The sequence below is a fragment of the Vulpes vulpes genome, chromosome 5 (assembly GCF_048418805.1).
Source record: "Vulpes vulpes isolate BD-2025 chromosome 5, VulVul3, whole genome shotgun sequence".
NCBI classification, from domain to species: Eukaryota; Metazoa; Chordata; class Mammalia; order Carnivora; family Canidae; genus Vulpes; species Vulpes vulpes.
In genome coordinates, this window is record NC_132784.1 from 50,704,160 (window position 1) to 50,718,384 (window position 14,225).

Genomic DNA, 14,225 nt, shown 5'->3' on the forward strand with positions numbered 1-14,225 from the left:
ATGAAATGTAAGTCAAACATATAAAGAAATACAGACCCTTAGAAAAAAATAATGAGTATCCAATTCTTATGGTTAAGTATTATGAAGCACAAAGCAGATTATCCTGTGCTCTTCTGAAAACCAAGATAACTGTGGAATTAAAGGGAAAAAAAATTATGAGCCTTGCTTGGACCCTTGCCTCTAAGATTTGTTTTTGTTGTTTGCAAAACCATGCCCTTTTCTTTGACCATTTTGATACCCATAGGTAGAATTAACCTATGAGTTTTGGGGGTCAGTGAAGAGTTTTGAGCCAGGCAGCTTGAGTTCCAGGGTCCCTGTCTGTGTCCCTGAGAGCACTGATCCTAAAGGGCTACCAGGTGGATTAAATAAATCAGCATTAAGTGAAGTGTCTCACGCTTCCTGGCACATTGTTAGTGCTCAATAAATTTTAATGATCAGAATCACCCAGAGCCTGGCACTCTGCTACTTGGTGTGTGAGTATGCCCAACCCAAAGTCATTTGGTGAGTGTGAGGACCGGCCTTAAAGGCTGTACTCTCCATCACTGCCCTGCTTTGCCTGTTTTGAGTGAAATTAGTGAAATTAGTGAAATTTTTTCCTATTGAAAAGTCCTATTGGACCTGGAGGAATACTGATTAGTTGGAGAAAATGGAGAAGAATTATAACAAAATCCTAGGAAGTGTGCATAAAACCAGAGGCATCTTTTTATCTTTGTAGTAGACTTCCATGAGAATTTTTTTTTCTATCAGGGCTACATTTTATCCACCGAATGTGTTAGGATGCAAAAAGGGTTGAGAACAGGTACTCCACCATCCCGTTGAATGAGATTTTGAAACACACTTCTCATCCAAACTCTTATTAAAATTGTTCAAAAGCTTCCTGTCACCTGTAGAAAAAATATCCAGTCTCTTGATCAGGATATAACTGTCCATGACATGTCCCCTCTCCACCTCTCAGTCTCATCTGCTACCACTCGCCATTTGGATTTTTTATATTCACTATTGGCACAATGAGGGTCATAATTCATAATGGTAAGATGTAAGGAGTTTGAAAGCCATGATGATTTGGCATTGTGTTCTTATACTCACAAAGGAGATATTTACAAATATAAGAAGACAAAAATTCCATTTGTGATTATTGGAATGTTGCCCAGATCTCTGAAAAATCAGCCCAATCAGTCATTAGAAGGAAAAGCTTTAGGCAAACTTCTACAGAGAATGAGATTAAAAATCAGATCTTTATGCATACAGATGGCCAACAGACACATGAAAAGATGTTCAACATCACTCATCATCAGAGAAATGTAAATCAAAACCACGATGAGATATCACCTCACACCTGTCAGAATGGCTAAAATCAACAACACAAGGAACAACAGGTGTTGGTGAAAATATGGAGAAAATGGAACCCTCTTGCACTATTGATGGGAAGGCAAATCAGTACACCTACTGTGTAAAACACTATGGAGGTTCCTCAGCAAGTTAAAAATAGAGTTATTCTATAATCCAGCAATTGCACTCCTGGGAATTTACCCGAAGTATACAAAAATACTCATTCAAAGGGAGTGCACTCTGTGTATAGCAGCATTATCCGCAATAGCCAAATTATGGAAACAGCCCAAATGTCCATCAATTTATAAATAGATAAAGAAGATGATGCAATGGTATATTACTCAGCCATAAAAAAGGATGAAATGTCACCATTTGCAATGACATGGATGGAGCTAGAGAGTATGATGCAAAACAAAAAAAGTCAAAAACAAATACTATAGGATTTCACACATATGTGGAATTTAAGAAACAGATAAATGAACAAAGGGGGAAAAAAGAGAGAGACCAAACAAGAAACAGAATCTTAGCCATAGAGAACAAACCTACAGTTACCAGAAGGGAGGTGGGTGGGGGGCACAGGTTAAATAGGGGATGGAGATTAAGGAGGGCACTTGTGATGTTGTAGGGAAGAGTGGAATCACTGTATTGTACACCTGAAACTGATATTATATTGTGTGCTATTTAGAATTTAAGTAAAAACTTTAAAAATATAAATAAAAACTGAGTATTTGTCAGGTACTAAGCAAATTTAACTTTTAAGATTTTATTTGTTTATTCATGAGAGACACAGAGAGAGGCAGAGAGAAGTAGGAAGCCCAGTGTAGGACTCGATCCCAGGACTTCAGGATCAGGACCTGGGCCCAAGGGAGGCACTCAATCACAGAGCCACCCAGGCGTCCGACAAAATTTTTGACACGTATGCCCCAACTCATTTCAGAAGTCCTCAGAGCAAATGCAAGCTTAACCTTGTATCTATAGCAGAATAAAGCTGTGCTACACTATATGAAAACCTGAGAGGAAATTTGAAACAGCTTCATTAACACTCCTCATATTTAGTCTAAGCATGTTGCAAACTTCCTCCTAGGTAAACTGATGTGACATTCAGTAAATTTTTCTGTAATGTATCTGTTGTAACTCAAATCTCTAAGTATATATTGTATAGGGAAGTCTCATTGCCATGACAAAGTGGTTTTTTTTTTGCATTAGTTTAAATTTTTTAGGGAAGAATTATAGCAAATAAAATTTTCCACTCTCTCCCTAAGACATCATCTGAGGGACAGTCAGCCGATACATATTCTTGTTATTGATCTGTAGATTAATGTGACTTTTCGGTAAATTTGTTAAAATACCTCAGACTGTAGTTGTGGAGATATCTACCTGAACTGGAGTATTCTACTTCATGATCTTAAATAGTCCCTTGATTGTTTAAACTGTCTGCAAATCATATGTTCAAAATGAAAACAAAGATATATCTATATATCGTTTTTATTAACATCGTATTTAAAATGTTGTAACTGAATCTTTAAAAATAACAATGAAATATTTACAATTCAATAACTAAATAATTGAATTTTTCATTACATAATATTTCCCCATTCCTCACTGATCAACATTAATGAATTTTCATTCTAAGGATTCTCTACACCTCATACTATATTTCAACTTAGATTATTACATTTTAATATTTACTGTTTTATTGGTTGCCATAGAGTACTTCTAAACCCCACCATTACTCAGATGAATTCTGCTAACAGTGAAGCCTTCAGCTAAGTTTTGCAAAGAGATCACAATTGTAGAAAATTAACATTCCAGTAGATAAGTAGAACACAAGAGAAATGAAATGCAAGGGAATAAATGGATCCTACATCAACCAGAATAATAGATCTAAGACTATTTTAATTCTAGAAATAGGTAATAAAAATGTAATTCTGTATGAATCAGGTCAGACCATCTTTAAGGCAAATTAAAGTATTATAAACTATATTATGTCTGATTTTTTTACTGTTAGAATGTTGCTGCTAACCCAACAGGCTGGGTACTATATAACATTAAATAATATGCATTTCCCCACTCAAAAACTTCTGATTTTTAAAGATATGCATAAAAAATATTTAGACGTCCACTTATGAAGTAAGCAAAAAAGACCCCTATTTGGAGGACTGACAGTGCCATTATTAATAGCAATAAATGTACAAATGTATATTTTAAAAAGGAAGGAAAGTAAAAGGAGTAGAAAAACTTTTGCAAATTAGAGTAGTAGAATTTTTTATTACTTAGTAAACTTGGAAGATAAGATGAAACCAATCTCAAATCTCCACAAGGTGAAGCAACAAAAAAAAGTGGAAATAGAACAGATTGGAGAATTATAAGATCTTTCCAGCACTGGAACACATAAAGAAAGATGATTTGGGAAAGAGCACAGGTGGTAGGAGAGAAAGTGCACTTTTGGGCAGCTCGGATGGCTCAGCAGTTTGGCTCCTGCTTTTGGCCCAGGATGTGACCCAGGAGTCCCAGGAACTAGCCTCTCATTGGGCTCCCTGCATGGAGCCTGCTTCTCCCTCTGTGTCTCTGTCTCTCTCTGTCTCTCTCTGTGTCTCTCATGAATAAATAAAATCTGCCTGTGTCTCTGTCTCTCTCTGTGTCTCTCATGAATAAATAAATAAAATCTTAAAAAAAGAAAAGAAAAGAAAGTGCACTCTTAGGGTAGTATATTTTTTCTTTTTCGCAATTTTATTTTTTTTATTAGATTCAGTTTGCCAACACACAGTTTAAACCCAGTGCTCATCTCATCATGTGCCCTCCTTCATGCCTGTCACCCAGTCACTCCATCCTCCCACCCCCTTCCCTTCCAGTGACCCTTTATTTCCCAGAGTTGAAGTCTTTCATGGTTTATCTTCCTCTCTAATTTTTCCCCACTCAGTTTCTCCCACTTCCCTTATGATCCCTTTCACTATTTCTTATATTCCACATGTGAGTGAAACCATATGATGATTCTCTTCCTCCAACTGACTTATTTCATTCAGCGTAATATTAGGGTCGGATACTAACACCAATGCCGTATACTCTTATACTAAGTTATTACTATTAATTAATCTAAAACATGATTCCATTCATAGAAACTATTTTGATTGCCATTATACACTTGAGGAATCAATGGACAGAGCAGTAATATCTTTGCAATTGTCACCTTGCTAATGAGGAATGGAGCTGGGACCCGAACCCGAGCAAAGCTAACACTACAAACTATCACATAATACAGGCCTCTTTAATTTAGGGTGTGAACAAAGAGAGATTCCCAATAAATCAAAGAGCTGAAGACAACATAAGAAATTTATGAAAATATATATAAAACAACTTATAAGAAAATATTTTAATAATTCTGTGACAATGGAAGACATATTACCAAGACACAAAACTCAGAAAGCACAAAGCCAGATTTGGCTTCAAAAAAAATGAAACATTCAAAAAAAAAAAATTCCTTCATGTTGCAAAAGGAAATTAACTAAACAACAAGGTGCTATTTTTCAACTTGGAAACATCCTTCAACTTGAAAAAAAAAAACTAAAAGTCTAATAATATCCAGATCTATCTCATGTTAAGAAAATACTTTTCTACCCTCTGTGTAGAAATGTAAATGAGTGCAATGCAAACTGACAGTTTATTTCAGAAATTTAATGGCATAAACCAACTATTAAATATTTAAATTCTTTTTTTTGGCAATGTGAAGGGTGAGAAATTACATGTGATACTGAATCATTTTATGTAATCTTAAACCAAATTACATAACCTTACTAACAAGTACAAATACCTCCTAGAGAAGAAGTAAAGGATATAATATTCCCAGGAAAGGAGAAAGTGTCACATCCCTCATCTTAATATCTCCTGATCCATTTTACTTCGGATAGTTTGCTCTGCACTGAACAGTGTTCCCCCAAAATTTACAGATTGGAGCCATGCCCCCAGAAGTGACTGTATTTGGAAATAGGGCTTCTCAGGTGGTCATTAAGGTTCAATGAAGTCATAAGCATGGGACCCAGATCCAACAGGATTGGTTTCCTCAGGAGAAGAGGAAGACACCCCCTGGTAAGAGAAGAGCCCATGTTGGGACACAGGGAGAGAGCAGCCACCTGCAGGCCAAGGGGAGAGTCCTCCCCAGAAATCAACCCCGCTGGCACCCTGATCTAGGACTTCCGGCCTCCAGAACTGTGAAAACTTAAATTTCTGTTGTGTAAGCCCCCCAGGCTGGGGTCCTGTGTTACATCAGCCTGAGGTGGTGAAGATAGGGCTTTAGTTGTTTTGTTCTTTGACGGCGGCCTTTTGAGGTACTTCAATCACGTGAACACTGATATTTCTTCTCTGAAGCTTTGCTGTATCCTCAACTAAACAGAGGTTTCAGTGAAACGCCAGGACCCCTGCACCCCGATGTTTCTAGCAGCCATGTCCACAATAGCCAAACTGTGGAAGGAGCCTCGGTGTCCATCGAAAGATGATGGATAAAGAAGATGTGGTCTATGTATACAATGGAACATTACTCAGCCGTTAGAAATGACAAATACCCACCATTTGCTTCAAAGTGGATGGACCTGGAGGTTATTATGCTGAGTGAAATAAGACAATCGGAGAAGGACAAACATGGTCTCATTCATTTGGTGAATATAAAAAATAGTGAAAGAGAATAAAGGGGAAAGGAGAAAAAATAAGTGGGAGATACCAGAGAGGGAGACAGAACATGAGAGACTCCTAACTCTGGGAAACGAACAAGGGGGGGTAGAAAGAGAGGTGGGGGGGGGAAGGGGTGACTGGGTGACGGGCACTGAGGGGGGCACTTGATGGGATGAGCACTGGGTGTTATGCTATATGTTGGCAAATTGAACTCAAATAAATAAATAAATAAATAAATAAATAAATAAATAAATAATTATGTGAGGAAGCACAGAGGCCAGCGGTGGCGTCCAGGGCCTGGGGGTTGGGGGTGATGGACAGATGTGAGTCATGCATACACACTTCTACTTAGAAGAATATGTTCTGAGGGTCCAATGGACAGCTTGGTGACTATAGTTGATAATATGGTTTGTATACCTGAAAGGGGCTGAGAGTAGATCTTGAGCATTCTCACCGCACGCCCAACCAAGAAGCAAACTCTGGAAGGTGAGGGATGTGTTACATAGCCTAGTGATCACTCCACAATGTACATGTACAGCAAATCATCACCTCGTACCCTTGGAATATGTACAATTACATTTCTCAAATATACCTCAATTTTTAAAAAGAAAAGGTAAAAAAATTAATAAAAGCAGAAAAATCCATGTGTCCAAATAAAAAAATTAGAGACAACAAAATATGAGAGAGAGAGAGATTGAGAGAGCTCTGTGAGGAAATGTAGCAAGATGTTGGCAAGGCTTTGGCTTCAGTTTCCAGATTTAGATCTGACTCTGCTCCTCCACCTGTCAGCTTCCAAGTTGTTAAACACCTCTAGGCTTCAATTTTGTTTTCCCCACAGAGAGAATGAGGATATTCAATTTCACATTATAGAACTGATAGGACTTTTTGAAATTATATTTTTACTCTATTTAGCATAGGGTCCACATGAAATATGCGCTCAATGATCAGTGGTTATTATACTCATGGCTTTTGCAAATCACTTTCTTTATGGGTTGGAACCCATGATCTTTATTCCCCCTTGATTCAAATGTCCTGAGCCTGAGCCTCAGTATCCCCAGAAGATCTATTCAAGGGTCATGAAGAGGCGCCTCGGTGGCTCAGTCAAGTGTCTGCTTCCCGCTCAGGTCGTGATCCCAGGCTCCCCATGGAGCCTGCCTCTCCCTCTCCCTTTGCTGCTCCCCCCTACTTGTGCTCTATCTCTCTAAAATAAATGAATAAAACCTAAAAAAAAAAAAAAAGTCATGAAGCTACTGGAACTCTGAAGTTTCCACAGGAGTTTCAGAAGCACCTGCTAGGAGAGTACACAGATTAAACAAAAACATAGTCCGGTTTGCACTGTAATTAGAATAAATTGAGTAAAATTCAAATGCAGATTACAGAAGAGATGTTGCCAATGAGTCCCTGGCCTTTCTAAGCATAACTAGCATGTGGTAAGTCCTTACTGAGACACTGTGGACAGCTCCGGGCCACTCGCACCCCTAGGCTGTCTCCACTTCTGCTGCAGACCACATAAGCGTGCAAGTATTAGACGCTCCCGGGGGCCCCTTCCACCATGAGTTGAAACCCTTGTACAGGACGACGGCATCTCCTCTGTGTCCACTCGGGCCTGATGCTCATTGATGCCTTTGCTCCAGGCTGCCTTACCTGGGGTTTTTTCCTGCCTTTAAAAAAAAAAAAAAAAAAGATGATTTAAACAGACAACACTCTTCCCTCCTCCAGATCCCAACAAACTGATAAAATATACATTCAAATCAAATACCCATTATTTCTTACGAATTACTAAGCAGGTGTGTTATTCTTTGAGGCCCTCTAAGTTCCTAGAGAAACAATTTTCTTTATATTTTATGTAAAGAATGCACATGTGTTTGTGAGCACAGAAACCCTCAGGTGACAGAAAGGGAACAAGCAGTGCAAAGTGTCCAGACCCTGGTGAGCTTCTTAATTCCTCAGGAGGGGGAGGGCATGGATGAGGCGCTGTCCTGTTGTTCCTCCAGCTGTGACAGGACTCTGGTCGGGCCTATGGATCTGGTTGTCACTCTCCACTGCACCTGTCTTCCCTCCAGCTCTTGACCCATCTGACTTTCAGGATGCGGCAGGCAAGATTTCCTTTGGTGGCCAGGGTGACGTCGCCTGCCTTGTCCTGGGGCACCCACGTTTCTAGAATGGGGAGGAGTCACATGATTTTTTTGGAATAAGCAAATCTCCATTGTCTCGAGATCCAGTATATTCCCTTCCGTATGGAATGGAAATGTGTCCTTCAGTCTGGAGGGTTGCCCACATACCATGGGAAGAGGGCATAGAGAGATGTCATGAAGTGTCACCCCAAAGTATTCTTCAAACTGCCAGGGAAATATGGTTTTTTTCCCAGCTAGTCAATATTCTCTGAAAATATGGGTAGAAAATATTATTCTCTATTCAAACAGACAGGAATATACAGTAGAATAGAAACAGAAATGTGAAAAGTCTTTTCATGAGCAAATTTGTTGCTTTTAAAATATAGAATTCTCCACACCCCCAGGGTATGCATTCACCTCATTTGTCTTCAGGGGTTGATTTGGAGGAAAAGTGTACAAAGCGTTTAAATACAGTCTCTGTGTCATGGTGTGAACAGTCTATTCTAGCAAGTGTTTAATTGAAGCCACAAAGTTGGTTTCTGTTTTGTTTTCACCAAAGGGCATAATTCAAATAAACGTTGAGAAAATGCTTAATTATTTCTCTCTTTTGTTCTCATGCTCATTGTTGCCATAATCACACAGCACTTAGTAAGCCCTCCTCTGTACAGTTCTGATTGAGGTGTGTTATTTTTGTGATAAGCATTAAATGGCATAGTTTGTGAATTGTCTATAAAGAAATGGGCGACGTAAAAATGTCATAATCTAATTTCCAGTTAGACTAGAAATTGTTCATAGAGGTGAAGAAGAAAACAGTGTTGACTGTGATGGAGAATAATATTCAAAACCGAGCCCAGCGAGGAGCAGCTCGCTGACCTGGAAGAGAAAGCTAGACATTGAGCGAGAACACCAGAAAGAATATGGACCCATGGGGCACGGACAGGAGGGGCAAAGCCAGCATCTCTTTCTTGGTCCCTTGAGTCCCGGGCGTGTTCCCGTGTGGTGTGTCCCCCAGTCCTCCAGGCACAGGGAGCAGAGGGAAGTTGTGGTTCTTGGAATGATGTGCGCAGCTCTGCAACACGGCTCTTCTGAGCTCTGTTGGGATCCTGCACTGATTCTGGAAAGCTCTGACTGCATGCACACTCCTTTTTTTTTTTTTTCAAAGATTTTATTTGTTTATTCATGAGAGAGACACACAGAGAGTCAGAGCCATAGGCAGAGGGAGAAGCAGACTTCCTGCAGGGAGCCTGATGTGGGACTGGATCCCAGGACGCCAGGATCACGTCCTGAGCTGAAGGCAGACACTCAACCGCTGAGCTGCCCAGAGGCCCCTGCATGCACCCTTCTTTCCTGCTCCTCGTTGTCTATCTTGTCCGACCCTCATTCCCAAAGCAGCCTGTAGATGGCTTGTGAAGTCAGGGACTGTACTTTCCATTCATGTGTCTCCCCTGTGGTCTTTTGAACTGTTTCAGCAGGTGTTTGACGAATAGTAGTTGCATGATTGAATTTCCACACTCAAGATTCTAGGGTAAAAATCTGTGTGTGCCAGACTGTCCCAAATCCACAACTTCAGCCTTCACTTTTAGCCTATAAGTAATGCGAACTAAAGGTGTTTCCCAGCACTGCTCTCTTTCAGATATTTCTACTTTGTTCTTTAAATAAGATAAAGCCAAGACCAGGAACAACTCTCTTAATATTAGAATTTCCAGCTGGTTTATGCTGATAAATGCCGGTATCTCCACTTGTGAGAACTTTGAATGATCATCTAGTGAGTCAATGGCACAATAAGGAGGCGAGGTTGTTAAATGTTTCAAGTGATTTTTTTTCCGTATCAGATTACTCTCCCATAATTTTGTCACGTAAATAACATGTCAAAATGCCACTTTCTGCAGGAGGCCCTCTCTGACCATCCCATATAGGTGACCCTGCTGGAGTCAGTGGTGACAGGTTATCTTTTCACTGGGGTGACAGCACTTATCATGCTTGAATTCAATGACGACACATTGATTTCATAATCAGATGAGTCAAACAGCACCATTAATGTCAACATTCCAGAATTTGCAGATAAGGAAACTGAAAACCCAAGAGACAAAGTGAGTCTCACAAGGTTGGTGACCCATATAAGTAGTAGAAGGAGTGTGCATAGCCGGTCTTCTCACTCTGAACTCACCCCAGGTCCCCCTAACTTCTCCCTTTTTCTCCCTCTTCCCAGAAAGAGAAGACACGACCACATGGGATTTTGAGACAATCTAAAGGACTATTGACAGTGCTAGGAGGGAAGTTATAGAACCAACAAGGAATTGTGAAGGATGGGCAAACAGCATGCAGCATTACCCACCTCCGTGTAAAGGGGCAAAGAGAGGAAATGTGGATGGGGGCCCTGGGAGAGGCAGGGAAGGGGGCAGGAAGGTTCCGAGGCTCAGAAAGCGGCTGTGCTGGCACAACCACAACAGCGGCTGCTGGAGGGCCAGGTAGAGAGCACGTGCCCACATCCCCCAACTCCCCTGATTTGCTCCTGGGGAGATTTAATCTACAAGAGAATTAGGCCAACAGTGAATCTAAAGTGATTTTTATATAGAAAGCAAGATTTCATTCTCACGATTTTTAAACATTGAGAGCCTCTACCAGTTTAATTAGCCTTTTATTACCCAAGTCATTTGCATTTCTCCCTGGACCCCAAGCTTCAGAAATTGCAAGGATGTTTTACACACCTGCTGATGAGTGGCTTTAGGTGCGTGACATCAGGAAGGACAGCGCCACCTGAGAAACAGGACGACATGTTCCACGTTTCTGTGATAGCCGACTGTCTCGACTGGGTTCCTCCTGGTAGAGAATAGAAACATTACAAATCAAACTGGATGCATCTTTTCTTTTGGATGAAACATAAACTCTGGAGAGGCCAAGCACATTGGGTATAGCTTTCTTTGCTCACTAAGTTCATCCCTTCCATAAATAACATTCTCCAGATTGAAGAATAATTAATTTTCAATTAAGAAAAAGAATGGGAAGGCCCCTGGAAAGTCCATCTGAAACCATACAATGACCGTCTCACCCTCTGTTGTCAGCATTCTGACAAGCTTCCCCGTGGTCACTTCTGTTTGGGTTTGCATTAGACAAATTTCACGTTTCGGGGATGCATCTGAACCGTCAAAAGCATAGATGGAATTTTTCCTTAAATATATTTTCTAGAAGATTCAACTTTTCAGCCACTTGAGTAACCATAAAAGTTTATTGTTTAGGCTCATCATATCATGGAGTCAGTTCAGTTACTCACAAACCTGACAGGATAAGTCAGGGCCTTGAAGGCTACACTAGTGAAAGCTTTTCCTGCTAATTGATGGTTACTGGTTAGGATACAGTGTAATTTGCCTGCTCAGGAAAGGTTTTAAAGAAAATGTCTAATTTGCTCCTGTATTCTGAAAGCGAGTATAAAAGAAAAGAATGCAGCTTACAGGCCCTCCATCAAAACCAGCTTTTTTTTTTTTTTTTTTTTCAGAAAAAACTTTTCTGCTTTTGTTCCAATAGCTGAAGGACATACTAGAAGTTTGAGATCTCTCAAAAGTTTACCTTGCACTCTGGCATCTGAATTTTTGACCAGACACGCTTGAGGAAAATACTGATCCCTGAATACATTTTTAACTCAGAAAGGAATAAAGCACCAAATTTCTCCATTTTTCACACCTCTGTGCTTACCTGGAGCTCTCTTTTAAGGATTTGCAGCCTTCTGCTTTGTTTGTATGGTTGTTTGTTTGTTTATATATATCCCCTTGTTTTTCTGAGTCTATTTCTTAGCACACCTCTTCCTCCTTCCCTCCTCTCAGGTCACGGGTTTGGTTCCTCAAAGATGTCACGTGCACAGACATTTCCCAGCTACGCCTCGGAGCAGAGTGAGGAGGCCCAGCAGGCTCTGTCCCGGTCGAGCAGTTACGGATTCAGCTACAGCTCCAGCCTCATTCAATGACACTCAGAGAGCCGCTGCTGACCAGAGAGACAGTCTGTCCGGACCTGCTTGTAGGGTCACTGCACCCTCTGCCTCCTGGAAGACCAATTGCAGTAAAAATTGAAATGGGTCGGGTGTAGCCCCAGTCCCAGTGGAAGGTTAAAACCTGGAGTTCTGCTTCCTTGACTCTATGGCTAAGTCCTTTATTTATTGAATTTCTTGGGGGGAGGGGAATCTATGTTTTACAAAAATAGAATCCAAATCGTATGAACAGTCATTTAAATAAAATTCTTTGGTACGGACAGTAGCAGAAGTCTGGGCACCATGAGAAGTTGCCCACACTGGGTTGGACCTGGGCGGGGGACATTAACTCTGTCCTCATGGCTCGGCCCTCCCGCCTGGTGACAGGGTCTGTCCTTGGACATAAGGTCACCCACCACAAGCTCTGTGGCTTGGAAGGTTTTAACAGGGACAAATCCAGTAAGATCTACAAATGGCATTATAAGTCTCCATAGAAATAAGCCCAGTGACAATTAAGGGAACACAAGAATTAGAACACACTGTTGAGCAGGCCCTGTAGCTCCACTGTGTGTGTGTGCGTGTGTGTGCACCTGTAGACAAATACAGATTTGGATATTGCTATATCCATCTATATCTAACACGTATATATCAACTGTGTGCTGAGGGTGACAGGATATGCTCACTTACATTGTTGAAAACTGTAATTTGGTGCATTAAAATTAAGATTGTTATGTTGAATAGCTACTTTTAAAATAGTGCTGTAAAAAAAAAGGCTTTTTATTAGCAAAAGTATTTACGTAGTCAAGTCTGCTCCTCTGACAAGTATAAAGGAATATTTGAGAAGGAGGTTCACTTGAAAATGAAAACAAAAGACCTGGTCTAGCTGTCCCACGTGTCATGTCGCCACGCTGTCTTTGGGTTAGTACTTCCTTGTTGGCAATGTCTGTCTCTTTGGCCATCCCTCTGAGCTCCATGAGGAAAATCGGGTGTGATCACCCACCAGCTTCCATTTAACCTCTAGAAATAGAAAACTTTAAATGAGAAACTGTTTTTCAAGAAAGAAATTTAAAAATATATATATATATATATATATATGTACCGAAAAAGAACTCAGCTATTTTGCAGTCAGAAGAACAATGGGCACAGGATTGTAGATATTAATTATTTAAAGTTTTATAGATGCTGTTCTCAACAAGCCATTGGGCACTTGTGATTTCCTGTGTAACCAGAATTTGCTAGGCTTTACTTCCTCTTTAATGAACATTGGCTGGGATTATAAGTGAAAACGGATCAGATATAATTTTTTCATCTCTGACAGTAGTTGACAAACCTACCAAGTTTAAAAGGAAGCGGTGGCTTCTGTGTGAACTAAAAAATTTGGCCAATTTATTTAGTGTCAACAAAGATATTTTTGTCCTTAATTTTGAAGTTTACTCAAGTAAAAATAAAAATCATTCTGCCTGGATTATCTGATGCCACACACCTAAAATGGTCAGCTTGTAAATACTCCACGGGGAATCCAAAGAATAGTGAGCCCAGATCATGTAAGATAAAAGCCTGATTTTTTTTTTCTTAATAGCAAAATTCTTTAAACTGTTAATGTTAGTCTGTGGAAGGAGTACTTGTTTTGTTGATCTCTAATAAGACTCTTCTTTTTTTATCTCTATCCATAGCTTGAATGCAGATTGCAAACTTATTTCAGAGAATAACTACTGCATAGAAGCGGTTCTGGGTCCCTCCTAGATGAATTTACACTTTAGAGCAATCACCTAGACTTTCTGAATCTCTCAGATTAAGAATGAAAACCCCATCAAGATGCTAATCATAAGAGTCAATGTGGCTGTGAAAAATAATTATCTTAAGCTTTCAGGGATAAAAAGAAAATTACTCAAACTCTCTGCACTGTGAATTTTGCTGACATAGCAGAAAAGCAGACGACTGGTTCCTGACGAGGACACAGCCTCCCCTAAAATCCCAGCTTTCGGAGTTACACACCTCTGAATCACTCAGCACATGGCATTTGTTTCTGAAATGCCTTTTGTAAAACCCACCAGAGCAACTCCCCGCTGAGACCATTTGAGCACAGCTCCTAGTGGTGCCACGTTCCGAGCCAGGCTCTCGCCCGCTCACTCAGTCGAGCTGTTGCTTAGAGACCACAGTTT

The 14,225-nt window shown here is 40.3% G+C and overlaps 1 protein-coding gene across 2 annotated transcripts in view; it reads left to right on the forward strand.

The window, feature by feature from the left end:
• DOK6 (docking protein 6) overlaps positions 1 to 13,135 on the forward strand; it is a 358,944-nt gene extending 345,809 nt beyond the window's left edge. For both annotated transcript variants that reach the window (XM_072758090.1, XM_072758089.1), the window contains one exon: positions 11,924 to 13,135. In XM_072758090.1, coding sequence (XP_072614191.1) covers positions 11,924 to 12,063 — 140 coding nt within the window. In that variant the 3' untranslated portion in view covers positions 12,064 to 13,135. The remainder of the gene's footprint in view (positions 1 to 11,923) is intronic.
• Positions 13,136 to 14,225: the final 1,090 nt, after the last annotated feature.